At 43.5% G+C, this 27315-nt stretch overlaps 4 protein-coding genes across 6 annotated transcripts; 2 read left to right on the plus strand and 2 right to left on the minus strand.

Moving 5' to 3' along the window:
* The first annotated feature begins 489 nt into the window (after positions 1-489).
* On the plus strand, positions 490-22649 carry LOC116426950 (uncharacterized). 3 transcript variants are annotated; one of them, XM_031976696.2, is made up of 11 exons: positions 490-1008; positions 2814-3281; positions 14497-14805; positions 15381-15605; positions 15954-16262; positions 16449-16748; positions 16991-17296; positions 17673-17975; positions 21760-21904; positions 21973-22133; positions 22225-22649. In XM_031976696.2, the coding sequence occupies exons 2-11, from the start codon at positions 3206-3208 to the stop codon at positions 22569-22571; spliced, it is 2481 nt and encodes an 826-aa protein (XP_031832556.1). In that variant the 5' UTR covers positions 490-1008; positions 2814-3205; the 3' UTR covers positions 22572-22649. The 3 variants fall into 3 exon arrangements, with proteins under 3 accessions (XP_031832556.1, XP_076221261.1, XP_076221263.1); XM_076365146.1 differs by lacking the exon at positions 490-1008 and adding an exon at positions 1030-1048; XM_076365148.1 differs by lacking the exon at positions 490-1008 and adding an exon at positions 2536-2554.
* Positions 22632-23734, minus strand: Vlet (COMM domain containing 10 protein valette). Its single transcript, XM_031976703.2, has 3 exons — positions 23567-23734; positions 23047-23410; positions 22632-22959 (listed from the first exon to the last, which is right to left on the minus strand). The coding sequence occupies exons 1-3, from the start codon at positions 23593-23595 to the stop codon at positions 22759-22761; spliced, it is 594 nt and encodes a 197-aa protein (XP_031832563.1). The 5' UTR covers positions 23596-23734; the 3' UTR covers positions 22632-22758.
* A 113-nt stretch (positions 23735-23847) lies between these two features.
* Positions 23848-25141, plus strand: LOC116426953 (putative methylthioribulose-1-phosphate dehydratase). Its single transcript, XM_031976701.2, has 5 exons — positions 23848-24097; positions 24159-24253; positions 24324-24592; positions 24673-24874; positions 24940-25141. The coding sequence occupies exons 1-5, from the start codon at positions 24068-24070 to the stop codon at positions 25061-25063; spliced, it is 720 nt and encodes a 239-aa protein (XP_031832561.1). The 5' UTR covers positions 23848-24067; the 3' UTR covers positions 25064-25141.
* LOC116426951 (CWF19-like protein 1) lies at positions 25108-27203 on the minus strand. Its single transcript, XM_031976698.2, has 3 exons — positions 26289-27203; positions 25554-26208; positions 25108-25478 (listed from the first exon to the last, which is right to left on the minus strand). The coding sequence occupies exons 1-3, from the start codon at positions 26900-26902 to the stop codon at positions 25179-25181; spliced, it is 1569 nt and encodes a 522-aa protein (XP_031832558.2). The 5' UTR covers positions 26903-27203; the 3' UTR covers positions 25108-25178.
* Between the last annotated feature and the right edge of the window lie 112 nt (positions 27204-27315).

The following is a 27315-nucleotide window of genomic DNA, read 5'->3' on the forward strand; positions in this document are numbered from 1 at the left end:
CTCGCGATTTTTAAATACACGTAACGCGACGAAAGTTTCTAATTTCCCTTCCTAGGAACAGTCGTCGACACCGCGCGAAGAAAATTCCAATATAGATCGGCCCCCTGTTCCATCGCGGCCAGAGAAGATTCACCTGTTCATCGGCGTTCCGTGCGCACCCGTTCGCCGCGCCATCGAATTCCCCGCGTGACCGCTTCAAGGAAGCCGCAAAACCCAGCTCCGCCGGCAGACGGGTGCAGCATTCCAGGCCGCCGCGACGACGCAACCAGGGTCGGTTCCCGAGCATCCGGAGCAGAAGGGTGCATCGAAAACAATTCCCGGGATACACCTGATTCCCCGGCCGGGAACCGTCGAGCGTTTTCCCCCCTCGAACGGGTCGGTCGTAGTCAGGTGGAAGGAGGTGGAAGGTGGAGTTACCGGTGACGAGTCTCGGTCGAGCTCTCGCGGCCTCTGGTAGGGGCCCCCTTGGCACCGGCGGGCGCGTACCCTGGTAACATTGGACCCCCACTTGCGGCTACCGAAGTCGAAGGCGCGCATACGGGCGACGTCGGCCCCGAGACACCGAACACCGACAACGACACAACGCAACGGCCGACCGACCGACCGGCGGCGGCGACCATCGTCCGTCCTACCGTCTGCAGTTGCAGTCAGCCACGGCGCTTACGCTCGAGCACGCGACATTCCGCCTCGCGGGGGATTCCCGGAGTTTCCCTTGGACTCGCTCGCTCGCTCGCTCGGCCCCGGCGTTATCGTTTTCGCGCGGTCTCCGTTGCAGGGCACGTCGGCACCAGTGAGTCACGGACGCGCCGCGCGCCAGCCGTGCATATTCCGACGCGAGATTAGAATTCCACCGCGGCGAAAGAAAAGCCCGGAGGAGAGCCGTGCACCCAGGGCCCCCTCGCGCTTTGTGACCGGCCGTCGTCGATGCTACGCGAAGTGATCAAGCGCGGACACAAGTGAGGATAACTCGAAGAAGCCGACGGGGATACGCGCGCGTACAAAGTGACAGTGAGTAGAACCGAGGATCAATCGAGGATTCCCGCGACCGGTATGATATTCACCGGTGAAGCGTCCCCCGTGATCGAAGTTCCTGATTCATCTAGATTTAGAAACCGGAGTATATACGTGCGAACGCCGCTGGGCCACGCGCGCGCGCGCGTTCGCTCGCCTGTCTCGCGGAGCACCGCTTTCGAGTTTATTTTCTATTCAGCCGAGCCGAATAATTCGGAGGGAAAGCGATACTCCCGACACGATGCTCCTCTGACTTTCGAAATATTCGACTTTTCGCCTTTCTATTTCGCGCGGGACGCGCGCCGGCGTCCTCCGAAAACGCGACGGTTTTTCCTGCTGGAAAATTGGCTGCCCCCTCCGATCGCGTCGCGCGGCCCGCGTTTCGCTAGTTCGGCGGATCGGTGAATCACCCGGCCGATTCCGTTACTCCGTTCGTGGAAAGTTCAAGGGAATAACGAGCGGCCGGCTGCTTTCTTAAATCGTTGTTTTCAGCGTGATCGCGTACCGGCCATTATATGGTAATTACCGTGACACATATTCGAGGAACAGTGCCGCTTCACGGTCGAGTAACTTTGACAGATCGGGAACATAATTGGCCCGGACAGGGCAACGCGCGATCTCGCTCGATCGTCCGATTTCCACGCACGCCTTTCGACGGGATAATCGGTTTTACGTTGTCGTTCGCCCGCCGGTGTCGAAAGAACCCCTGAAATTTTCCCGGGTATCGTTCCCTTGCGTTCACTCCGCTCCTCGCGATCATCCGCGACCCTCGTTGTTCGTTCACCTCGACGCCCCGATGATCGTCGATTATACGGGGTATCCTCGAACGAAATCGACGCCGGCGTGACATCTACGAAGAAACGCAATTCCAAAAATGCAGTTTCGATCCGCGCTTTCGCTGTATTGCCTATACGATGATCGTGACCGTCTAACTTAAAGCTTATCAAGCCGGACGTGCATAAGTTGGGGATAACAAGTGTCGCATGCATAGTTCGCCGATGGCGTTACCTTGAAACCAACGAAACAATGTTACCTCCGTAGATACTTCTTTTTCACTTCCCGCGGGAATTCATTGCTCGCGACATTGAGCTTCGGCGCGTGAACAAAAAGTAGTAGTTATTCGTCTTCTATGTGAGATAAAATTAGAGCAAGTATTTTTTAATATTTCATCGTGTTGTAGTATTCCCTGAACGAAGCGGTATTCAGAGAAACAAAAATTTCACTTCAATACAATTTCCTTGGATTTGAATTCCACCCGAACCAATTCCCGGATACGCACGAAAGAATCTTTCACCGTGACGGCAATTTTTGCCGCGATGGTGGACGAAACGGATGGCCAATAGACGCGGAAAATCGCGATCCGTGCGTGACGCGAGAATCTATTTCGTTCCTTTCAAGATCCGCGGCAGCGCGTCCGCAAATACCGAAGGGGGCAAACAAGCCACGGTTATCCGCGGGCCGGCTGCAGATTGCTTTTACGGATCAACGTCACGTTGCAGTAACGGAACTACGTCATAAATTGGCGAGCGAACACGGTGACCAGGTTAGCCCGATAAAAATTTCCTGGCCACCTCCGCGTCACACCGGTTTCTCTCGCCGCCGTTCCCTTCCACGCTCGCCAAGAAGGTCAAGTACTTTTAGACGATTCTTCCGTTATTGACGTATCGCGCCAGTTTCTTATTTACAATCGTCCCCCCCCCCCCCCCCCCACGTTCTCCTCGTTCCCTCCACCATCGCGTGCGACACGTTCGTCTCCTGGATCGAAGACTCCTCTTAATAGAATCCTTCGTTCTTCGATGTAGAGAAAGAAAACCGGACGGATGGAGCACGGTCGGATCGTCGCGGGAAACGATCGAGGCAAGAGTTCGAGGAAAGAGTAGAGACACTGGGTGGCGAGATTAACTGTGATCTTGATCGGAGTGCAAGGGAGGAAGTGGCGCGTCGCTCGGCAGAAGTGCAGGGTGAAGAAGAAGGTGTGTAATCGGTTCCTTGCGTCCGAGGAACGCTTTGCACGCTCGTGAAACGGTGACACGGAGGGGGTTTTACATGCGTCATCGTCGTGCGGGTACAAATCGTACGCGACGAATCGTTTCGACGGCAGTACACGTGCGTAACGACAAGCTCGATCGGTCCTGCGGAACACGGGGCTACGATCCTGTCCCAAGGACGCTCGGTGATAAATGCGCCACCGGAGATGACGCCCTACGTGTTCTCCAAAATGGTCACCCGGCTGCTGCTCCTCCTGGTGTGCATCGTCGCCGCGTGCAACGGTGAGTGAATTCTTTGTAATACAGTCATTTTCGGATGGGCCGATCACAGGGGGAAATTAATCTGGACATTTTTCGTTACTTTGTAGTCCAACGTGTTGTCGAATGTTGAAGATATATTAACCCTTTGCGCTCGAGAGGTAACTCAACGTTTGCTTCGGTGTAATAGGATCATACGATTCAATATTCAATATCGTATTGTATACAATGTAATTGTGAATGAAATATAATGAACGTACGCAGCGACAAATCGTCGAGTGCAAAGGCTTAGTGAATTAATAAAAGATTCGCACTGGGAATCGATGAAGACGCTTTCCAGAGTAGCTTAACGATTCGATAGCGGTACAGTGGATAGTACAATAGGTCACAGATGTCACAGAACTTCCTTTAACAGCTATAGCTACCCCGACGAAGTTCATAGACTACAGAACTTATAAGTTTATAGGTTAACGATTGGGTAGGATTACGGTTCCACGTTAATTCGTGTTACCGTGAATGGCCAGAGTCTAGAGCAGCCAATGCTACGGTACCCAAGAATCGTTGAATTCTTGAAAAGTTGATTGTCCAATGCAAATGTTACACGTACTCTAATAGCGGAGTGGATGAATAGAATTTTTTACGTGTGATCCAGCGTCAACTTCCTGCCGCGAAAATATGCCCGGACCAAGAATGGGAAATTATGTACGGCGCGTTTATCGAGGAACAATAGAATTACAACGGATAAGTGGTCCAGTAATAATTTTCAAGCGAGACTGCCAATTAAACGTCGTCAGAGGAGCGGGGAGTTGGCGCGATTCGTTGGTCTTGACATTAATCGCTCGGCGACAAAAACGTCGGATTCGCCGATCGATTATCCGAACGAAATGTCCCTCGCCGGGGAGAAGACCGGGGAATTAAATTGGGACTTAAAACAGTCGGTCTTTCCTTCTGTATAGCCGGTGCTGGCTCGCGCAACCAAGTTTGCGCCCTTGAAAGTTCCGGAAGCTTCGAAGGGGCAACAAGTAATTCGCACCGAATCGAACCAACGAACAACATGTAATAATGTTGCTCGTGCGAAGTGCCACCGAATTAATATGCTACGAGCCGTCATTTTTACGACTCCGAAGGCCTTAACCGCGACAAGGGCCACGTAGCCTTTAAATGATTTACAGAGGTTGCATTCCAAATGACCGACGCGAGGGCAATCGCTCTTTTTTCGTTACTGTCACCTAATACTTCCGTTCTGGCGCAAGCATCGAGACTCCCATTTCTTTCGTGCCGATCTACGAGACTCCGCGATCTCCAACCATAGAATTCATTCCGTTCGAACGAACACGAAGATACGTATCTTCGATTAAACGTCTGAAACTCTAGAGAACCAGAGCGAATAATATACAAATTAACTGGAGTACACACGTTTGCTCGAGAAACAGTCTCGTTTTTTTCCGAAAGAATGACGAGAACAGTCGAACAATTTACACGTTCGCGCGAATGTGAAAGAATCGTTCCATGAAATGACGAGGCAGACTTTTTCCACCGCTTTGAAAGCAAAGATGATCCAGCCGCTTCTGCAAACTCTTTCTTTTCTCCCGTGACCATATAGAAAAGTGGCTCGCGGGCGAAAGGTTTAAAAAAACATCAGCAACGGTCAAAGAAACGATTGGATCTCGTCCGCGGACGCTGCCAATTACATTTCTAGCCGGTCCGGGGAGCGACGCGAACGGTCCGCGAGCCGGCGCGGCGATTCCAGGCGATGGCTCGCGCGTTTCGCTCTGATTCCGACCGCTCGAGATCGCCATGATTTCGCTTTGTCGTCGCGTTCCCTTCGCGCGCGCGTGAGCGAGCGAGCGAGCGAGCGAGAGAGCCAGCGAAAATCGTCGCCGCGTTTGTTATTCTAACGACACACGCTGTCGACGAAAGTGAATTCAACGCCGAACGGCGGACATAAATTTTCGCGTGGCCGGCCGACGGACACACCGGGACCGGTAGCACCGGTGCACGTGCCGGTCCCACCGCACCGGCGCGGCGGCCGTACCGAACTTCTCAATGAAACGGAATCGTCGGCCGACCGGCGCCGTTCAACGTGGAAAGAGAACAGAGATCCCGAAAGATAGATCGACGGAGAGAATCGCCTTGGGAGCGGAATTTCACTGCCAAGGTGCCCGCGAAGAAAACCATTCCCAGACGGTTCTGATGAGTTTTTGCCTCTATCGGAGTGATTTACGCATTCAGGCACGGCTATTAATTTTAATTGTTCGATCGGTCGGAGTTAATTAAAGATGAATAACAACCGGAGGAGTTTTCATTTCGAAGACGTTTAATGCGGACCCATGTCGATGGAGATATGACGACTCCATTAACGGTGTACAAGATTTTCGGATTGAAAGTGAATTTGATCGTTTTAATGAGACGGTTGATGGAATTAAGATATTCGAGGACTGTGCTATTGGCGAAGTCGAGAGAAGTAGATATTTTGATGAACACTTGATTGTAAGATACCGCTTCGTTGCATGTTTGGATAATCAAATTGTTGCCAGTGATAAAGCGAAAGATCTTCAAGCGAGAGATCCTCGAGGTACCATCCGCGAGTGCCTGATTAGCAAAGACAGCGTGTCGGTACGATGCAAATCGAAGCGGTCGAGCGTAAAGAATTCGAGGTGATCTTGGACCGTGCACCGTGAATCATGCGAATAGAAAGATGTCGGTCGAACCGGGTTACTTCTTCGGAGGTACCATCGGGATCGTTCAGTCACAGTCGTTAAATAAAAACTACACAGTTTGTGTACATTCGTAAACATTTGTACGTAACTGTTACGTGAAGCTGATACTGGTTCTACAGCCTGAAAAACGTAGATCGTAACGTTTGTAATGAGTCATTGTCTATGCAAAAACCGAAGAGTTGAATATTCATACATTGTTGCGTGTTTAATCCTCTGCGGCCAGAGTTGTCAGATGATTTTTATTCGAAACGATCGTTTCGTATGAAAAATTCCGTAGGTCGAGAAGGGACGGGGAGGTTGTAATCGACTGGCAGGTAACGACAAGAGGATATCAATAATTTTCGAGCGGTTTTCGCGTGCACGGAATGCCGATTATCGGGGCAAGATCGATCGTGGAAGGATGATAGAGGCGAGGCCGCATCGTCGGGTTTCGGCGGGATAGATTTTTGTCGATTCTTTTTCAGTGCCTTCTCGTAAAGCATTCGCGGCATGGCAGGGGAGCGGCGTGCTCACGGCCCGAAAGAACTGGTTCTTCTGCGGAGGGTGGTTAAACTCGATGCAATGCGTGCATTTAGTGAAACATCGCTCTGGAATGCAAACACGTGGGGAAGGGTAGGAACCTGCATGGGAACTATCGTACGATCCTGCGTTACGATCCACACCGTTGAATTTTATATCTTCCACGGATACGGCCGCTCGCCTCCGACGATCTTCTTTCTCGAACAATTCCACTTTACAAAGCTTCAACTCCGTCTCGTATCATTTATTCCCATCTTCTGGCCGATTCCGTATTTGGCTCGAATCAAACGAGCATTCCCTTAAACGCACGTTTTTTTCCCGATTCAAATGCCGAAGGATGAACGTACCTCATTGAATATCGATAACGCTGTTCGACTATGGATAAGTTCCTGGCGATTTAGCAAGGCTGAACGAAATACAAATTTGCGTAATGTAAATTACCTAAGCCACGTAGGAATTTACCCTCCAGCTTTTTATTCAAATGATTCGGGATTTTAATTGTGCATTGTGCGGTATAGTGATATTAATTCATCGAAACTGTCGAATCTATGTGAATTCCTTGCGGTCCAAAATCTTCGTGAAACTGAAAAGAAATCTGTTAGTTAGGAACATCGAATCTTAGTACTACCGTAATTTCACCTCGTCTTCCTCGCCTCGCCGCCGTCCTGCTCGCAACAGTAACGAAAACGCGCCTCGAAACCTCGCAATTACGGTTTCTCACACGTCGTCTTCCCTCCGGAACACGCGGAACGCGTTTCTCACGCGCGGAACGCATCGCGTGCGCCACGATCATCGAAAACGCGATGATTCCTGCAAGGGAACGATGCGCTTACCCTCGTATCCTTGACATCGTCGCGAGATTCTCGCGTTATTAATTCGTATCAATTACCGGAGACTCCGTGCTTCAACCTTACGATCGCAGGGCATCCGAAAATCATCTGGAATTCTCACAGATGTCTAATGCAATGACGAATAATAGCATCGATCGTAGAGTTTTCATCGAAGAAACACGATATCGTGCCTCCTCCTCGACGAGCAATCACGCAGCCCCTGAAAACGAGCGAAAACAATGAGGCGCCAATCAATATTTTGCCATTAATGTATTCGCGACGGGCTCCAGGAACGGAAACACGGCGCTTGGATAGATTTCCGGGGTTAATTCTAGCCAAGGACAATCGTTGACGGGAAAATACACGTCCGTCGATGAACGCCGACCGTGATCGTCGTGCATCGATTGTTTCAGCTACGCTGGAACGCTAACTAATGAGTCGGGCGTGTGTAGGCTCAAGTAGCTGGTTTTGTAATATTCCTTGAGAAACTTCGCCGTGAGACGCAAACAGCTGACCGAGAGAATGCGCGAGAACGCGTTTACAGAGATCCCATCCAACGCAGGAATCTTTGTCTTCGTTAATCCTTTGACCTATCGTGTTCTCCTGATCTAGCTCGTAAGAGTTACTAATTTATCGTTATCAATTTAAAAACATTATAAAGCAAGGGGTTAATTTAATTCAATAACAAATATTCGATTACACAAGAAAAGATACTTCAACGGAAAGTACGCGAGACAAAGAAAGTTTCAGAGATTATTCTGCAGTTTTTCGACCCAATTTATAATTAGAATTGACCCTTTGAACACTGTAGGCTCCAATATTGCACCAGGAATAATATTTTATATTTTAATGAATCTTAAAGAAACTACCCTACAATTATTAGATTTTTCACACATCCAAATTTTGCAGTAAGGAAAATAAAAGATCTAAGAAATGTTATAGCATTTTTCATTTTCGCTAGGGATACTATAAAAATTAGTTGCTGATAGATTACAAAACCGACTGGAGCGCTAAGGGTTCATATATAGGTAACAGAAGGACTGAGATTATCGATGAACAAGTCGCAAGAAAATGTTTCGTTGTTCTTTCGGAATACCTGAACCTTCTCCGAAGATAAATACTACCAGACTGAGAATTAGCCAACTCATCAATCTCTCCGGAAGAATATACCTGCCGAGGCGTTCGTTATCCGAGAGACACATTCTTCCTAGATTCTTCAGGAATCGTTTCGAGGACAGATTCGAAACCTTTCCGGGAAGGCTGGCGGTAGAGATCAGTTCCTCGAACGATGTGTCTTCCACGTCACGGACGTTAAAACCCAGATCGGAGGAGAAAAGTTTTCTCGAAAACGGGATCGACGTCACGTTACGCGAAAGAATTGTGGGTCTTCCCGCGTGTAGCGCGACAGCTATTTGCTCCGCGGCGATATTTCATTTTTTTGCGTTGAATTACACGCAGAGATAAGACACGCAGCTCGCGTGTCGCCTCTAGAGGTGCAGATACACTAGTAAGAAACCTGAGACGTCTTTCCCTGATGGTGATTCGCAAAAGTATTTAAACTTCTATTTCATTTCAATTTATTTTATTTCATTATTATTGGAAATTACTATGGACACTATCGCAGATTAATATTGATTACTACTGTTATTATCGCAAATTACTATTGATTGATATTATTGCAAGTTACTACTGATTACTATTAATGTTATCGCAAATTACTATTGATTGATATTATTGCGCTACTGATTACTGTTAATGTTATCGCAAATTACTATTGATTACTATTGATTACTATTGATTATTATTGATTACTATTGATATTATTGCCAGTTACCACCAATTACAAGTAATATTATTGTAAGTTATTGTCGACTACTATTGATATTATTGCAAATTACTAATAAATCGATCCTGCCGTGAGAAATCTCAGATGCGTTTACGTGGATCATGAAAGTTACCATCAGAAAGATTGTCGCAAGCTTTTCACCGGTGTACCTGCGCCTCAAAAAGAACAATGGTTCGGAACGCAGGCAATAAGGGTCCGCGTCAAATTATCCCATTAATCACGAAACGAATACGCGCGACGATTCGAACGATTTACGAGCCTGACCGGTTTATTTTGAGCGACATCACCGACGGACCAGCTAAATCGCTTCGAATGATTATTCGAGCGACAATATTTGCCGGTCGCAAATGCGACGCAATTGTAACGCGTCCACGAAAAACACGTCGGAGTAACGACGATCGATTGATTTACATTCTTCGACGCGGGATTGGAAATTGATTTCATGCTAGAAAAGATAAATGGGACGTACGAAGCGAGCATGTGTCACAAGTGTTGATAATTGCTCGCGAGCGTGTTGCGAATGTTTTCAAATGGTTAAAAGCATCGCTGGCACGAATGTTAAACGCGCCGGAGGTAAATGGCTTTCAAACGATCCGATTAAATCTAATTTCTTTGATTTAGCGACAGTTACTTTGTCATGAGTATTTTATTAAAAAAAAAAAGAAAAAGTACGTATTTAATTAATCGCAGACCATTAAACCGAATATCGGTAAGAAATCGGTGAATGAAACATTATCGAAGTCCGGCGACATTGTAATCGTGCGTCGATGCAAGAGAAGCTTAAATAACTTATAAGCGGAACGCTCGCCTCTAGGTGCCAACGAAACTCAGTGAAAGAAGCGGAGAAAAATCGGAATGAACAGCTGTCCGGAACACTGATTCATTAATTTGTAAATGAAGTTCCTTGCACGACTATACACGCCCGGGAGTTTAGCGTGTTAACGGCTACTAATGGCCGAGAAACGGCTATACACCGAAGATGGATCATTTCAATTTACACTTTGAGTGTATGCCGCAATCCTCGCAGTCCATTCAAGAAATTGTCAATTAATGGAAACCCTGGTTCTGATCGCGTTCCAGGACAGATAACGATCGAGCGAAATTCAACTGAAGCATTTCACCGTGTCTAATTTCATCGATCGAATTTCATAAATCAAATTTCATGAATCGAATGTAACAATACGAAGAAATAAAATCAAGAGTCCGATCGATGATTCCTCAAACCTCGGCCGAACCTTTCGCCGAACGAAAACCGAGCGGATCCGGAGGCGTGCGTCTCTTCCGTCCCCAAGGCGAAAAGGCAACGCCCAACCGACGCATTTTGAATTTCACAACGTCTCTACGTGGGAAAAGAAATCGGCCAGTCCCTCTAATTGTCCTGCTGGAGACATCGGTCGCAGGTTAACGACCGTCGCGCTCCTATCGGCTCGTTCTTAATTACGGAACGAAATCCTCCTCGTCGCCGGCACCGTCGGGCATCCTCCTTTTTCTCTTCTGTTTCGCTTCTCTCCCGCGAGTTACCAGGCCCCGTGCGCGGCACGAGAAACGGTTGGCCTTGTCTTACGGTCGATAATCTCGGGATGAGATTCCATTGTTGTGGAATTAGTCACGGCTGGGCCTGCGAAGATACATCCGGGATGTGGCCCGGCCCGACTCGGACGCTCAAAATACCGAAGTTTCGATTAAACCGGGACCACCTGCCGGCGATCGCCCGTTAGAGGCCCCGGGAAAGACGTCGTTCGTTTCTGCATGTATGGTACGTACAGAAACGGTCCGAGGATTTTTTTTCGGAGAGCAAACCGTTGAAGTAAAGATTTAACGCGTCAAGCGCCACGAGAATAACCCTTTGCACTCGAGAGACGACTCTCGGTCGCCATTTAATTTGATGTGGTAAAACTATAAAAATTTGACGTTTAGTGTTGAAGTATAATGCCTCTGTACGTGAAATATTGGAATAAAATAGCACTGTTCTTCAATGTTCTTGTGATTTCTCTTCGAGTTGGTTTCAGAGAATATCGCCCTCGCAAAGGGTTGAACAGTTTATGCATGATTTGTTCTTTCGTGGCGAAGGTAAATGAGAACAATTGTTAATTACTTTGTATCGAAATTCTTACATTACACTATTGTTAACTTGTTTATGTTATTAAATATTTTTAGTCGACAGCGATCATCTTGCATATTGTAATTCTTGTCAAGTGATTTAGAAACGTAGGTCACTGGTGACCGACACGGAGTTTAATGTTAACAAGGTAACTCATTGCGAACGGATGATGAAGTTCTCATATTTAGGCAATTGCTGCGGGTAACAATTTATGATATGTATTTTGGCAGTACATGGATTTAATAAAGTATTAAGATATTGCAAACGGACGACGGGACGTGTCTTCGAGTAATTCCAACGAATATTATGAGCAACTTGTATTTGAGATGCGTGCGATTATCGTGCAACTCTTAAAAATTAATTGAAATGTAAGCTTTAAGTAAACTGAAGTCAGTTTTAGGTTTGCCTGCTTGAAATTGTGCGAAATTAGAGATAATTGAGCAAAGAGTTGTTCCAATTCAGAGCCACGCGAAGAATAGTGAAAGCAATTTAGTCCGCGTGTTGAAAAGTAAGCGTTCTAATTTGGAATGTTGAAAGTTATCAGCTGCTAAAGAGAGCATTTCTCGGCTAATAGTCGTCGGCGTGGCGCAGGAATGCTTCCTTGGAAATGAATCGTAAATGTCGATGAATCGCGGTGGGCGACGATCGAAAATTACGTGGCGTGGTATCAAGGACACCGCGAAGAAAGTAAGAAAGTATAAGAAAGTAAACGACGGCCTTGTGCTGCTCGAAGGAGCGCGTCGCGATTTAGAACCCGCGGGATTGCGATTTTCCCTATTTTCATTTTCCACTTCGAGCACCTCTTCGGAACTCGTGACTCGAGGACTGAGCTGTGACTGATTCTCTCGCGTATGATTCCCGGTATTGTTTGAAACGAGAAAGATTGACGGGGAAATACACGCGCAACGGGTCGGCCTGGTGAATATTTACTTCGACACGTCTATTAATATATCGAATGGTAACAACCAGCACACGTGATACCATCTTATGCAATAATTCTCACGGTTCACTACCGCGAGTCAAACGACGAAGGATGCCGGGTACTCGTGTCACAGATCCGAGCGGAATTTTAAAATGCGTATCGTGCCCATGGTGCACGTAAATGTTACCACGGGATTCCTCGAAAAGGGTATTAGATACCTGGAAGAAACGAGGAACTGAAAGAAACCACGAAACCGTCGTCGAACCTTGTTAAAGAATTTGATGTACTAAACCCTATTCGGTGTTACTTTCTATGGGTGCACGAGGATCGTAAATACAGTTGAATGATTCAGAAATGAAACGCTGTCGGGGAGTTCTCGTTAGGTGACCGGTACGTTATCGCATTTACATCACAAACCAATTTTCATAGGGAGCCGACGACTTTCTGACCGCGCCACGGAATATCGTAAAATACCGGCGAAGAAATAAAAGAGCGAATCTGCGATGCCGAGGCAGAGGATGCTCCGAAGTCTGCATTGTGATGTAACGGCTGGTTCATTCGGACCATCGTTTATTACAAGAGTCTAGGCAATTTAGGGAACGACACCGGCCGCAAATTGTATAGTTTATGCAGTCGCCGGCAAAAGTAAAATTATAATACCGGCTACCGGTCCGCCGGGGAAGCACGTATCGCCATAAAACCACGAGCCGATGAGTGTGTCAATGTAAAGTGGAAACGACCTTCCAGTGTCAGCGACCACTTTGCTCGTCCTCAGACGAGCACGCTAGGAGGAGATGGCGAACGTTACGAGACAATACCAAGGACCAAGTTCGGTGGACACGTATTACATACGGCCACGTAGAAAGTGTGTAACAGTGCACACGGCTGGTCTTTCAGAGAAATTCGACCGTGATTGTTCATCGGAAACAACGGCGAGCTTTCGAGAACGATTAATTACTCGCGAGGTGACACGAAGGCGGACAGAATCGAGGGAGCAACGAATAAAAAATGAGAAACACTGATAAACGATGGCCGGATATAGAACTTTGAAACTGTAACTTCCAGCGGGGTACCCGAATTTAATGACGATATCCAATTGAAAAGAAATCGCCGAACGAAAACCGGAGACTGTTGAGGAAAAATCTTTTAGCGAACAGACGATTAAGTTTTCCGTTGTGCAACATTTTAACAATGCGATTGCGTAACACGGCGAGTAGAAAAAGATGCACTTGTCCTTTTCGTCGAACCCGTGGAGGGGCTGAGAAAACGAGAGATCTGCGCGGAAGATAAGATTACGTGTTCTTTATACTTTTCGCCGTGGTTCACCGTTTTTACAAATATTTCATTATCGATCCGTCCCTGTGTCTATTTGCACATGGTGACAGACGCGCGACGCAAGGCGATTGTCTACGTGACTGTCGTAGCTTCCTGCCCGATGTGTCCTACATATATGTTCAGCTGAGTTCCTTCGGATCATGGTGTAGTTCACCACGTTAAAGGTAGGTCCACACTTGGATCAACCTGTGGAATCACGTAGAGGGAATTTGACGGATTTAATTGTCTCCTTCTAGGATCGAAATGTTCAACGTTCCGTCCATTGATTCTATTCGAGAATTCTGAAAGTGAGTGTGATATCACTATCGATATCCAGATGGTAATGAAACTGTTTCGTTCGAGCTGCTTCGTGTGGGATGTGCACGGTTAACGAAGAGTTTTGATTCATCGCTATGATAGTAAAGAAAATGATTGAACTATTCTCCGATGTGTGGATTTAATTATTCAATAATTAGCGTCACTATTCATTGAACGACGTCGAGCCTAAAAGACAAGTATCACTTGAATAACGCATAATTTAAAGTAATAAATAATCGAAGAATAATACCCATTAATTTCCCTTCAACTCGAAACCCTCCAATTTAAACTGCTAAAGGACTTATTGTTAGTGTCCCACGTTGAACGCAGACCGCATTTGAAATCGATGGAATCTGCAATCCAAATATAGCTCGGAGAACTTCTTTATGGACGATCAGTTGGCAATTTAGGGGGACGTGATCGCATTATAGATACACGTCGCGGAATTCCGAATACTTCTGGAATTTTCAAACACGCACCTCCTCGCGCGGTGAAGCAACAGCGTTGTCCAAGCAGACCGCATTCTGAACGACTTCCCTGGTCGGAATTTTTACATGAGATTTGTGAAAAGGGGAGGGACTTTCTATTCGATCTGTCCGTTCTGTAGTTCTAGTTCCGGTGTCCGGTTCTATACGATGGTAAACGATAATGTTGCGGTATTGTTCGCAGGTGTGCCAGTGACAGAGGAGCCCGAAGAAATCACCACGGTTAAGCCCGCCAGTAGCAATTCGACTGTCACCGGTGATCCTGAGATTCAGGGTCACTCGATGGACGACATTCTGCCGGGAACGAAGGCACCGCCGACTCCGGTGACATTCGTCGACGTTCCAGAGCACACAGAAACAGAACTCGGCTCGTCGGTACTTCTGGCATGCAGAACCGCTAATCCTGTGGCCGAGTGCCAATGGTCCTGGCAGCCATTACCGCCAGTTCATCTGCCGCTTCCGGACATCAGCGAGAACCCCTCGAGTTCGACGAGTTAGTTATACCAATTTTATATGTTTTATAAAATTTAGAAAGCAGGACAAAAGGCGAAGAGCTTGTGGAAAAGTAAATGTTTCAATGATATAGAGGATTGTAATGATTGTGAGAGCTGTAACGAAACTTTCGTTAATTTCCTCTGCAGAGCAATGCGTTTCCCAGTGTCCAAACACAGGTGCCTAAATACAGTCGGCCATAATGTCAAGTAGAAATGCGTCCACCCTTGGTAGAATTTAGGCAAACTCTGACCTTACGCCCAAGACCGAGTGGTAGAATTTATACAGGCTTCTGTAAATTCCTCCGAACACGCTCGATATCTATCGCATTCCTGTCCGAGCAGGCTGAGCTCTTCCTGACATTAGACTCATCCTTTACCGTGCGCAATACTCTCGTTACACATGCACACGGACACCACGACAGCACGCGCGTGTTTCGAGGGAATAGTTAATTGCGCGGTGGCCGTCTCCTTTAATTGCACAGGATCGGAAGAACGCAAAATTTTCATTCGGATCGAATGTTTCCTCCAGTGCTCGCGTGTCGCGCATTTACCGATGTATGATTGTAATTTATAGCCACCACGGTCCCGGTGATTCAGACGACAACTACGCCGACTACCAATCCGTTGCCGGTACGACAATTTCCTGCCTTCGGGAACAATAGCAACGACTGTTCCGTAAGATTCTCGAGTACGAAGCACGAGCAGACCGGATACTGGACCTGCGCCGCGAGAACTTCCACGAATGATCCTTTCACCAGCACAGAACCTGCCAAGCTGAGCATCGTCAATGAGAATCAGGGTATGGAATGCTCATTGTCTCTCGGGACTTCTGACCGAGGATCGAGTCGCATTTAGTGTGATCGATTGATCAATTAACGTTTTATGACTCGATACCTCATTCCCGTTATTTATTGCCGACCATCAAACTGATAATGAATCGCGGGGGGATCATTTAAATATTTTTACACGTTCGTCAGCACGCGCCGTTCGTTCGCGGCGGCTTAATTGGCGCTCCAAAATGAGATTTAACAGCGTCGCGACGAACTTTTCGACTGTTACGCGACGACCGATCATTTTTATTAGAAAATTTTACGCGAGAAATTTTCGTACGAGAGCACCGTCATCAGGGAACGAACATGTTTCACAGGCGTCCTGATAGCGTTCGCAAAGTACGATAACGTGGTCGAGGTACCAGCAGGATCCTCGGCGCAAATCATGTGCCAGATGAGGTCACCCGTCCGTGAGTGTCAATGGTCTTGGCGACAGTTGAACCAATCGCAACCATGGAATCTCGAGGTGAAACGATTCCCGGCTTTCGGCAACGACAGCACGGACTGCAGCATCAAGTTCAAGAACGTGTTGCCGGAACAAGAAGGATACTGGACGTGCGGCGCCAGGATCGATCCAAACTCGTCCTTCACGCAGTCGAATCCCATTCGATTCCTAATATCGGAAGGTGAGAGGATTGCCTTGCAATCGACAATTAAAATTCGTCGTTAACTACTCAATAATTTATATATCATCCAGTTATTGAGAATTAAAGTGGTTACTAGTTCCATTGATCAGTGATCTTTTTAAATTTACAATCAATCATTTACACGAAATCGCTTCTAATAAAACCATTTTTCCTTTTACTTGCTAGTCGAGTTTGTCCAACTGTCCAGAGGGATACAAGTGGCACCCGGAGAGTCAGTGCTGCTCAGATGTCTGGTGAACAAGCCAGTGGTCCAATGCGAGTGGTCCTGGAAGGCTTCGAACTCCAGCCATGAGCCCTCGCTAATGAGGAAGTTCAATCCGAACAAAGAAGCCGACCACGACTGTTCCGTACGTTTCAAGAATATCGTGTACGAGGAAGAAGGCCTGTGGACCTGCGGCGTTCGATTATCACCGGAAGGAATCCTTCACGGAGCGCCACCTGCGACTGTCAGCCTCTTGCCCACAGGTAATCAACGTTCGAAAAGAACCCGGGGAATGTCATATTATTTTCGTTTCATTAAAATTCTTCGGAGATAAAACGAATTGCTCTCTAAGATTAATGGTCCCTGGACTATCGACAACAACATTCCGCGTTAATCGAGCAAAAGCTTTGGAAAGGCTGGCTGAAACCTAGCGCCGGGTGAAACGCGCGAAGGTATTCGCTAGAACGTGCCTTTAATCGCCCGGTTTATCTCTGGTTCGTTCCAGCCAAAGTCAGCTTCGTTGAAATGCCGACGGACACTTCCGCGCCGATTGGTACGGAGGCCTCGTTGAAATGCATAACGAGCAGCCGCGTCGAGAAATGTACGTGGACCTGGAAACCGCTTCACGGAAACGATCCAGAAGTCGTCGCTCAGGAATTCCCGAGCAACGGCGACCTTGGTAGAGATTGCTCGCTCACTCTCCCGCGCGTGTACGCCGAAAAACAGGGTCAGTGGGCCTGCCAGGTGTCGATCAGTTCTCTCAACACGGTGCTGTCCTCTCCCTACGTGAAGCTCACCGTCTTCGAGCAAGGTAACCTCATCCTCCATTTTTTTCTGCTCGCTCTTCCGGTGCCCATTCTACTTGTCGAGTAAATAAAGGAGGCTAGACTGGAGAGAATACTCAAGCGAAATATTTCGTAACGAAAACACACATTTCTCGGTACGTTCTTCTCTTTCCTAGGGGTACAACAATGAGCCCGCGAATAAATGTGCGAACCTCTTTCCGAGACAATGAATAACGTTTCTGTTATCCGCTCGTTCACGTTTTATCTCACTGTTCCAACTTCTCGGGCGGCTACCGATCAATCCACACTTTCTCCAAACTTTATTGTACCGCGTACCGATACAGCGTGTCGAAACGTTATCCCGTTTCCTTTGTTCTTATCTTCATGTTCGAATCGTTCCAGACGAGGTCAAGTTCTCGGAGCTCTCGCAGGACATCCAGATATCATCCGGCGGAACCGTTCTCCTTCGCTGCGTGACCTCGTCGGCGGTGGAACAGTGCCGATGGTCCCTAACGCCGGTGAACTCGAACACCACGGTGGTGGTGAAGCAGTTCCTGCCGAACGGAACCGAGGCCAGGGACTGCAGCGTCCGATTGAGCCACGCTCTAGCTGAACAGGAAGGACTCTGGACCTGCGGCGCAAGGATACGCGGCAGACAGAACTACACGGACGCGCCGCCGGCCAAGCTGAGCCTCCTGGAACCAGGTATCATCGAATCCTGAGATGGATTCGTGACGTTCCTTCCACGGTGGGGGTGTTTAAGCATTATTCAATCATCGATCCTCGGATCTGTGGTCGACGTAATCGCGCGGTATCGACGAGCATTCCTTGCGAGGACTTCGAGGCGTGGTCGTAATCGACGATCGGCCATAGATCCTGAAGAGTGTACAGTGTAAGCGTATGTTATGTGTTTCATGTATTATTGTGCAGGATGAGTCACTAGGAAACGGGGAACGTTCGTTTTTTCTTTTTCTTTACCCGCTATTGAGGTCACAGAAAATGGATGGAAGTTTTCCATCGAGAAACCTTAGATTTCCTTCGATGTTTTTGCCTCGGAATATTATCTAGGAGCGATGTAAGGTTCTTTTTACCTTTTCACGCGGAACCGTGACATTCTTCGTCGAAAGCCGACACACGCGAATCGTTCAGCGATTTTTAGCGATGATTCACTCACAGGATCGCAATATTTATAACTGTGATGATGCATCGACGCGTGCTTTTGCGAATTCCCGAAACGGAGACTCGAGCTTGTTCGGTTCGTCGGTAATAATGGCCACCATTTTCTGTGGCGTTCCTGTTCCACCGAATGTTTGGGCTCAATTGTCGAGTGACTCGCCCTGTGTAACATGTGTACGTGTTGGATCGTGCAACGAACGTTGATATTTGTGATTGATATCGCGAGAAGGGTCTTCGGCTCTCTGAAAGAGACTCGAGCGAGGAGGATGTTGTTCGACATGTGTAAAGACGTTTGCTGGGGTATCGCGAGCTTTAGAATATACTATTAGAGGACGCGATAAGAACAGCTGATTGCAAGAGTGATTACCGGTTGACGATCGATCACGGATCTTGGCACTGTAGACTCGGAGTTAAATCGCGTCCAGGTTCCTCGAAGACTGTTGTGGGTGAAGGCATCGCGGTGGTGATGGAATCTGCATGCCGTTTCAACTATCATATCGTTGTGTACTTACACGTTCGCGCGGCTCTGTATACAGAACACTATCTCTCGGGAATCAGTCATCGACCACGTGTACACCGTCGCAGTAAACGGACGTACAAAAAGATATATATTTCGTTCCAAGATTTCGCGAAGCTCGTGCAATTTTTACCGATCCACGGACAACGGAGGCGTTCTTTTCTTTTCACCCGTCCTTTCTTTTCTCATCGTTTTGTCTTTCTCCCCCTGAACACTATCGTTGAATTTCTAACCCCTTACAATCCTCGTTTGCGTCGGATTTAGACGCTATGTTTCCGCTGTATTTAGAAGAAGGAAAAAATGATGATTGAGATTCCTTGCTCATTACGACGCATCTGCCATGCGATCGTATTTGCATTTATTAGCATTAGATCCTCATCGCGTATCGTTGTTTTTGCCGCCAACTGTTATTGTTTTCCTCGCGTAGATTTATCGGTAGCGTTAAGCCTGGAAGCCTGGCGGCTGATCAACGATTCGTGATCCCGTCCGCTTTCCTTGCGCATCGGATACATCATCAGAAGGAACACCGAGTATGTAACATAGCCCGGCAAGATCGTACCATTAATAACAATCATTTCGTGTCTATGATTAACTTGTCTCTGTTGTACACCTCGTGTCTCTAATCATTCCTACACACACCACGGAGGATCTATCGAGCGTGGACTCTCCACGATCTCGCGACGGCACGCTCGCGAATGCGCACCTTTCGTTAAATAACATCTATCACTCAATGTCATTCACCCTTTCTTATTTATATGCTCAACGGCAGGACTACGCTCAAATGATTTCGCATTTAGCATAGTTAGTAGCCGCGTTAGGCACGTACCCGTGCGTATATAAGCCTCTCCGCGGCCGATTTTGCTGCGTTTCTTGTCATTCTTCGTATTATTTATTGTCGAAAGCGGCTGTCGGCGGGGAAAGTGTTCGGAGCCGCGCCTTTGAGAAAACGCTCGCCGCCAAACTCTTCCTTATCTCAACCCCCTGCGCGCTGCCATTTTGTGCAACCTCGACAACCCACGCGTAACGCGAACAACCACTCCAAAGTTTGTTTTGTAATTACTTTTCGTTGCAACATTTATTTCGTACGTATTCCACGCGAAACGGAAGCTTTCAACTCTTAGGGAACAAAACCGAGTATACCTATGAAGACTATATATATCCAAGGTAATAGGATCGAGAAGATTAATTAATATTCAAGTCACGAAATGTTTCTTTCTACTAGTTTCGAATTTATAACAGAGAAACATGTATGACCATAATATTTCGTGCTCTCGGTAAGCGGAGTCCGAAGGTTTTTTCAAAGAGACGGCGCTTGGTCTGCAGACAATTTTGACGAACGGCGAAACAATTTTCCTTGTGGCCCGACACCGAAGCGGGAAGCACCGTTCTCACGTTTGTAATACGTAACTCTAGATTCGAGGCGCATTAGCTAGTAATTATTTAAAAAAAGAATAAAAGAAGACTACGCATGAAACTTTAACGTTAAGATTAAGAATATTTATTTGTTAAGTGAAGTAGGCCCATTAAGAGACTCTCTCGTGTGCTAATAAGAATTAGAACCTGTCAGGTGATCGCTAAACGGAGTCAGTCGACGAGCAACGTAAAGTCGGCTGGTCGAATCCGTACTAGCCCAGGAACAATGCGAAAACTTGTGTGTCACGTTTTAACCGTTGCGTGATAAGTCCATAATAAAGCGGGATTTTTAGAATACTACGATACATTCTTATTATATACTCACTATATCCAGCTACATGCTAAAATTAATGCTAAGTAGACAATTTTTACTGTTAAGCTTCTCCTTCTTATGAGGATGTTCACTCGCAAAACAATGACAGCACTCGAAGCGTATCGCCGTGATTTTCCGGGATGAAAATCGGTACCCGGGACTTTCACGGCGTGGAACATCCGGTGGCAGACGGTGTCGATCGAACGGCCCGGTTCATGGGAACGCAACGCGTGCAATAAATCAAACATTAGAACGCTTCTTTAACTAATATCCTCGTGTGCCATTGAATTACTTGTTAAGTTCCCAAAGTGAGTAAATTCGAGAATCTGCACCCGGACTGGATCGTGCGTTTCCTTGCGCGTTTGAGCGTCGGTTCCCGGCATTGTAAAAGATTACTTTGAATAAATGGTAATACGAAAACCTCATTGCGCTTTTTCTCATTGCCATTGTCTTCAGTACTAACGACAGAATCACATTCGCACACCTGTAACTGTGATATTGGTTCGGGGCGTATGAATTGTGTTCCCCTTCGACCGAACTAGAAGAGCTTCCACAAGAAAAGTCTATTCCTATTCAATTTTATATGTAAACTTAGTTCTACACACCCTTGTTCGTTGCAAAGTTTGAACTGCTTCTAAGTGACAATTCGTATTCAATGATTTAAGGTAATTTGTGTTATGTGTTTGCTGAGTGTTTCACTAAAGTGAACTTATTGTCAAAATCGTTTCATTGCTGACAGCTATCAAAGGATTATCCCTGGCACTCTGTTTCAGTATTGAAAGTTTCACTTTTTCAGGAATTAAATATAATGTCTTAGATACAAGTTATTTTTTGAATACATTTAAAGATTGCTATAAATTGTGAGTAATCCAGTATCGTCATATATGTACACAACACACTAAACACGAAATCGTTTATGCACAATTGGAGCACCGAATGCACACACATCGATCTATGCTCGTTTTCAAGAATCTGCACCGAAGAAGATACATCAACGCTTTCCGTTATTGTGTTGAAGAAACAGAACAAGTTGTAAAATATCGATTACAGAAGGGATTGATGATTTTTAGAACCAGTGACTATCGCGGTGTGGGCTGTACCTCATCAATTGGTCACGCTAACGTGCAAAGTGGAAACTGTGCTATCAGCAGTGCAATGCCACTGGATCCACGCCCCGAAGATCCATATCTATCAAAACATGACCGGGAGCAGGAGGTACTTCTAATTATTTAACATGAGGTCTACAAACCTCAGTTTATTTAAACATTTTTTCCATCTTTTAGGCATAATATTCAAATGAACTATGGTACAGGTATATGTACATTAGAATTTAAACCAGACCATTCGGATCTGGGGCAGTGGATGTGCAAATTCACAGTGGCTAATGAATATAGCGATGAAGAGTTAGGCAGCGCGTCTGTTGTTCTGTTGAATAGCTTAAGCGGTACGTATTACTGCATTTTACTATGACTTTTATTTATTTTAATTATATTCAACGTATATTTAAAAACTATACTTTATATTTTGCATTTTAGACGAAAAGCTAGGATGGATAGTAGGCGCTTTGACGGCTGTGATTTTGTTCCTAATGATTATTGTGGTTGTTTTGGTAGTCTGTAAGGCGCGTCTATTTGTCCGGAAGTCATCACACGTTTTGGAAACCTTACCGTCATCAGAAAAGAAACAAATTTCACGACTGAATACGGAACGGTATTCCACAAATCGAACGAAACCTCCAGATATACGAATCACTGATAATGAATCGAATTGTCAAAATATATTGAGTATCGATAATATTATACCGAACAGAAGTCCACATTTCTATGAAAGGGTTACTAAATATAGAAACCCGTCTAAAGTGTATGAGAATATACATATGTAAATGATTTTCATGTAATAAAGAATCAAAAATGTATTACTATGTAAACAATGTTTTAATAAAATATACCTAAACTGGTTTTTAACATATTCATAACAATTAAGTATATTTATAATTAATAGAAAAAGTTAGAAAATATATTTTGTATAGTACAAATAATTTTACAATACTTAGGAGTAATATTTACAAATTATTTGAGAGCATCTAATTGGGATTGTATCTTCTCTAAATTATGATATAAGTCTGTTAGTTCTTTTTTATCAAATTCAACTGTTAATTTAGATTGCCTTTCACCTGTCAGATTTAATTGTAGCAATGCCATTGGACGTACATCCTTTTTGATAGTAGAAGATGAAGCTTGAATATTCAAACACCAATCAATATCTTTGACCTAAAATACACAGCATATTCTATTATTCCAAACATAAAAATATTCTTATAAAATCACATATATTGTTAACAATAATACATAATTTACCTGAACTGGAAATATAGATTGTTGTCTAAAATTATCTATTATTCCTTTACCATACGTTATCCAAGCATTCAGAAATATTTGAATCTTCTCGTCATCAGTTTTAACAATATTCTTTAAAGTAGTTTCCATTAACTGTGGTTTTATAATATTACATGCAGCTTGTTTGTAAATTGTTATTATTGCTTCCAAGAGAACAACCAAATCATCTTTATTTAAACCCAAAGAAACTAGTAGCTTTTCTTCTTCATCCTCACTGAATATTTTTGCATCAACACTAGATTGAAGTGTTTGACAAATACGATTTATGAGTAATCGAAATTTGCTATTATCTATTTGATTTATTATCTTTAAACCTTGTTCAAGCCTAAAACGAAAAAATCACTGTTAAATTTGATATAGAAAGTATTCCATATTTATAAAATGTCAGCTTCCAACACCTTTTAGGTAAATCAATAATAATCAGAACTATTTACTTTGAAGGAATTGTGAAATAACAAAAATTTTGAAATCTAAATACTACCGCGGTGTCACTGTGATCCAAGTAGCCATGTTACTTAGAGGTTAAACAACAATTTTCATAGAAAATGTCGATGGAGACAATGGGTACAAGTCAACATCGTGGATTTAATGACAGTTTAGCCACAGACTTAAAACCCATATAGAAGTTATATGTAACGAAAGTTCATCATCTGTCTTGAAATACCGACACTTAGAAGACTCCCTACATACACTAGCGAACTCTAACAAATAGAACGGATAACTCTTGAATAACATAAAATCTACGATCGGTATAGACGTTAACTTCCATAAAAAGTACTGTTACACTAATTAAAGTCCGATATTCAATGACACAAATTTAAGATTAATTACTGAGATGTATTATCCTAGTATTTGCAGATGAATTCGAAAGCAGCATTGAACTCGTGATCGCTGAATGAAAGTGATAAGACTTTGATAGTACCTACTTAATATACATTATATCTTACAGAATTCGCTCAGTTTTTTTATAGAACTGTAAGAAATGTCTTCGTTTGATGAGAAATATGATAAGGTATTACATTAAAAATATTTTTATATTTATAAATTATTCCACTGATTAATCTACTTTACAGGAACATCCAAGAAATTTGATTCCTGAATTATGTAGACTATTTTATGATCTTGGATGGGTTACTGGTACTGGTGGTGGTATATCTATTAAACATGAGTTAGTATTATTTATTAATGATAATAAACACAATATGATCAATATTTTTAAAATAATATTAATTTTACAGAGACAAAATATATATTGCCCCATCTGGTGTCCAAAAGGAACGTATATGTCCAAATGAAATGTTTGTACAAGATATTAATGGGAAAGACTTAGAACTTCCACCTTCAGAGAAAAAGTTGAAAAAATCCCAATGTACTCCATTATTCATGTGTGCATATTTAAGGAGGAATGCCGCAGCTGTAATTCATACTCATTCTAAATTTGCAGTAATGGTAACATTACATTGGCCTGGTAAAGAATTTCGTGTCACTCATCTTGAAATGATAAAAGGTATAAAAGAATGAATTAGGTGTTAAAGAATATGAACTTGCATACTGTTACCTATGAAAATATAATAAAAATTGTAACAGGTATAAGAAATCAGAAATTGGGAAGAGCATATCGTTATGATGAAGAATTAGTAGTACCAATAATTGAAAATACACCATTTGAACAAGACTTAAGAGATGAATTGGATAAGACCATTATTGCTTATCCAGAGACATGTGCTGTATTAGTACGAAGACATGGAATTTATGTTTGGGGTGATTCATGGCAACAAGCAAAGACTATGTAATTACCATTAATTTGTGATGACTCTGTTCTACTTTTTTCTTACTAACATATACACTTTACAGGACAGAATGTTACGATTATTTGTTTGATATAGCATTGCAAATGAAACAAAGTGGAATAGATCCTCTAGCAACACCAGAAGATCATGAATTAAAATATCAAAAAAATGGAACGCTGAATGGATAACACTAATGCCATTTCTTATCATAAAAAATGACTTTATTTGTATATTTAAAAAAAGTTTATGTATAAATGTATATACATATATTACAATATAGATTTGTTAATTCTTTATACAATTTCATGTATCTAAATCAAATGGTTGAAATTCTTTTCTAATCCTGTTTGCTAGTTCAATTTCTTCTTCCTTTGTAACTTGACAATCTTTCCAGTCAATTCTATCACTAATATCCAATATTCTATCAGCTGCTAATACTTCTCTACCAAACTGAAGTGGAAAATCTTTTTTAATTCTGTAATATAACTTTTCTCCATTTGGCAATTCTACATAAAAATATAGAACACCTGGTTTTGCAATCTGTTGTAGATCTGTATGTGGTGGTAGTTCAGTAATTTTGAAATTGTTACACTCTGCCATTTCCTAACAAAAGAAAAGAAATATATAGATCACTGTTAATTTACAATTTATCATATAATACAAAGTATAATAATTTACCTCAAATGTTTCCTTTAAACCAGGTGCTAAGTTTTTGTGAATAGGTATAACTTGTAACTGACAATGAGAAGTCTTATAATTTCGTTCAAAGAATACAGGTACTTTGTCCATAGTAGCATAGTATTTTGTAATCGCATTTTTATATTGATCCATTTCTTCTTTTACCTCTTTTGGTAAAATTGAAAGACTTTGATGATGTGTTATTGGTAAAATTAAAAAGTGATCTTCAACTAAGCCGCCTCGAGCAAGGGCAACATAATTCTCTGCTCCAACTGATATTACCAAATGTTTGGAGACTTCAGGACTTGACAAACAAAACCAGCATTTTGCTTGATCAAATTCTGGTTTCGGTTTCTTACTGCGTCCTTCTGAATGTTTTGACCTCTTTGTAGTATCTTTAGATTCCATATCATAAAAGAACTGTGCACACTTTGGCTCTTCCTTTTGTGCACCAGGTTGATTTGATAACATTGCCTTAGGATAAGGACTTTCTGTTTCATCTGTAGTCTTCATAACTAAGTCAGACAGACGCGTTCTATCAACAGGAGTTAAATTTAATGCATATAACCATTTCTTCTTTTGAGTGTTTAGTGCAGGTGCAAGTGCTATAAATCTTGTTGCTATTTCAATGTTACCATCTTTCTGGCTCTGATTCCTAAAAGTTAAAATATTTTATAAATCTACAAATATCACAATCAACAAAAATATTGCTGAAATGAATGTAATTTTAATTACCTATATGGTGGTCTTTCATAATGAATACCTTCTAATGCTGATACATGATACCTTGGCTTTATTTGAGTAGCCAACCATGCAATTAATTTTGAACCTTTATAATTAAAATTTGGTTTATTAGGATCCAAATTTGTGATTCCAACAGGCCAAGGGGAAGTCAACAATATATCAATGCCACGAAAACTAGGTTGGCCTCTTAAGCAAGAATTCTTAATTGATACAACATCATTTTCATTGAAGTAGATAGATTTTGATTCAGAAGAATTACTTTCTATACCACTGACATAGGCTATTTTCAGTCCTGAAGCAGCAGTGTACACACCACGTTTTCCTAAATACGTAAGATTTTGACATATTTCACAACCATCCTCCTCTGGATAATTTTTTAAATCGGATTCCCTGTTCGCGCCAATAATGTACGTTGGAACGGGAATGTTTTTTGCGCCATTTTTATAGACCTCAAGTTCTATATTATCTTCACCAAAAAAGTTTCCCACACACAATAAAAAATCAAAGGGTCCGCTCTTTTTATTAATACCCTCAACTTTATTAAATAAGAACTTAAAATGGCCTTCTACGTCTCCACAAATTAATACTTTCTGTTTTTCACTCATTTTCAATGACACATATAACCTCGAATTGAATTCAAGAGCATCACAAAATTTAAAACTTTACCTACAAAATTTACTGTTTATTTAACTGAACCAGTCTTTTATTACTATCTTATAACAAACGTCGATCTCGTCAATACGAAATTTCTTATTATTAGTATTTTACCGCGATTAACAAACACCTATTATTAAAACATTTCTCTATCTCACTCTACAATTCAGATTCACTAAAGATTCACTAAAAGAAATGAGTATACTATCTTACATCGTGATATTCAATGACAATTAATGCATTATTAATTACACAGGAAAAATTCTCACATTTACAATTAAATAATCAGATAGTTAGAATAATTGAGTATTGGTATAAAATGTAATAAATTATATTAAATGTATAATTTTTAATTTCTAGGTAT

This window comes from Nomia melanderi, chromosome 2 (genome assembly GCF_051020985.1).
Source record: "Nomia melanderi isolate GNS246 chromosome 2, iyNomMela1, whole genome shotgun sequence".
In the NCBI taxonomy this organism is placed as follows: Eukaryota; Metazoa; Arthropoda; class Insecta; order Hymenoptera; family Halictidae; genus Nomia; species Nomia melanderi.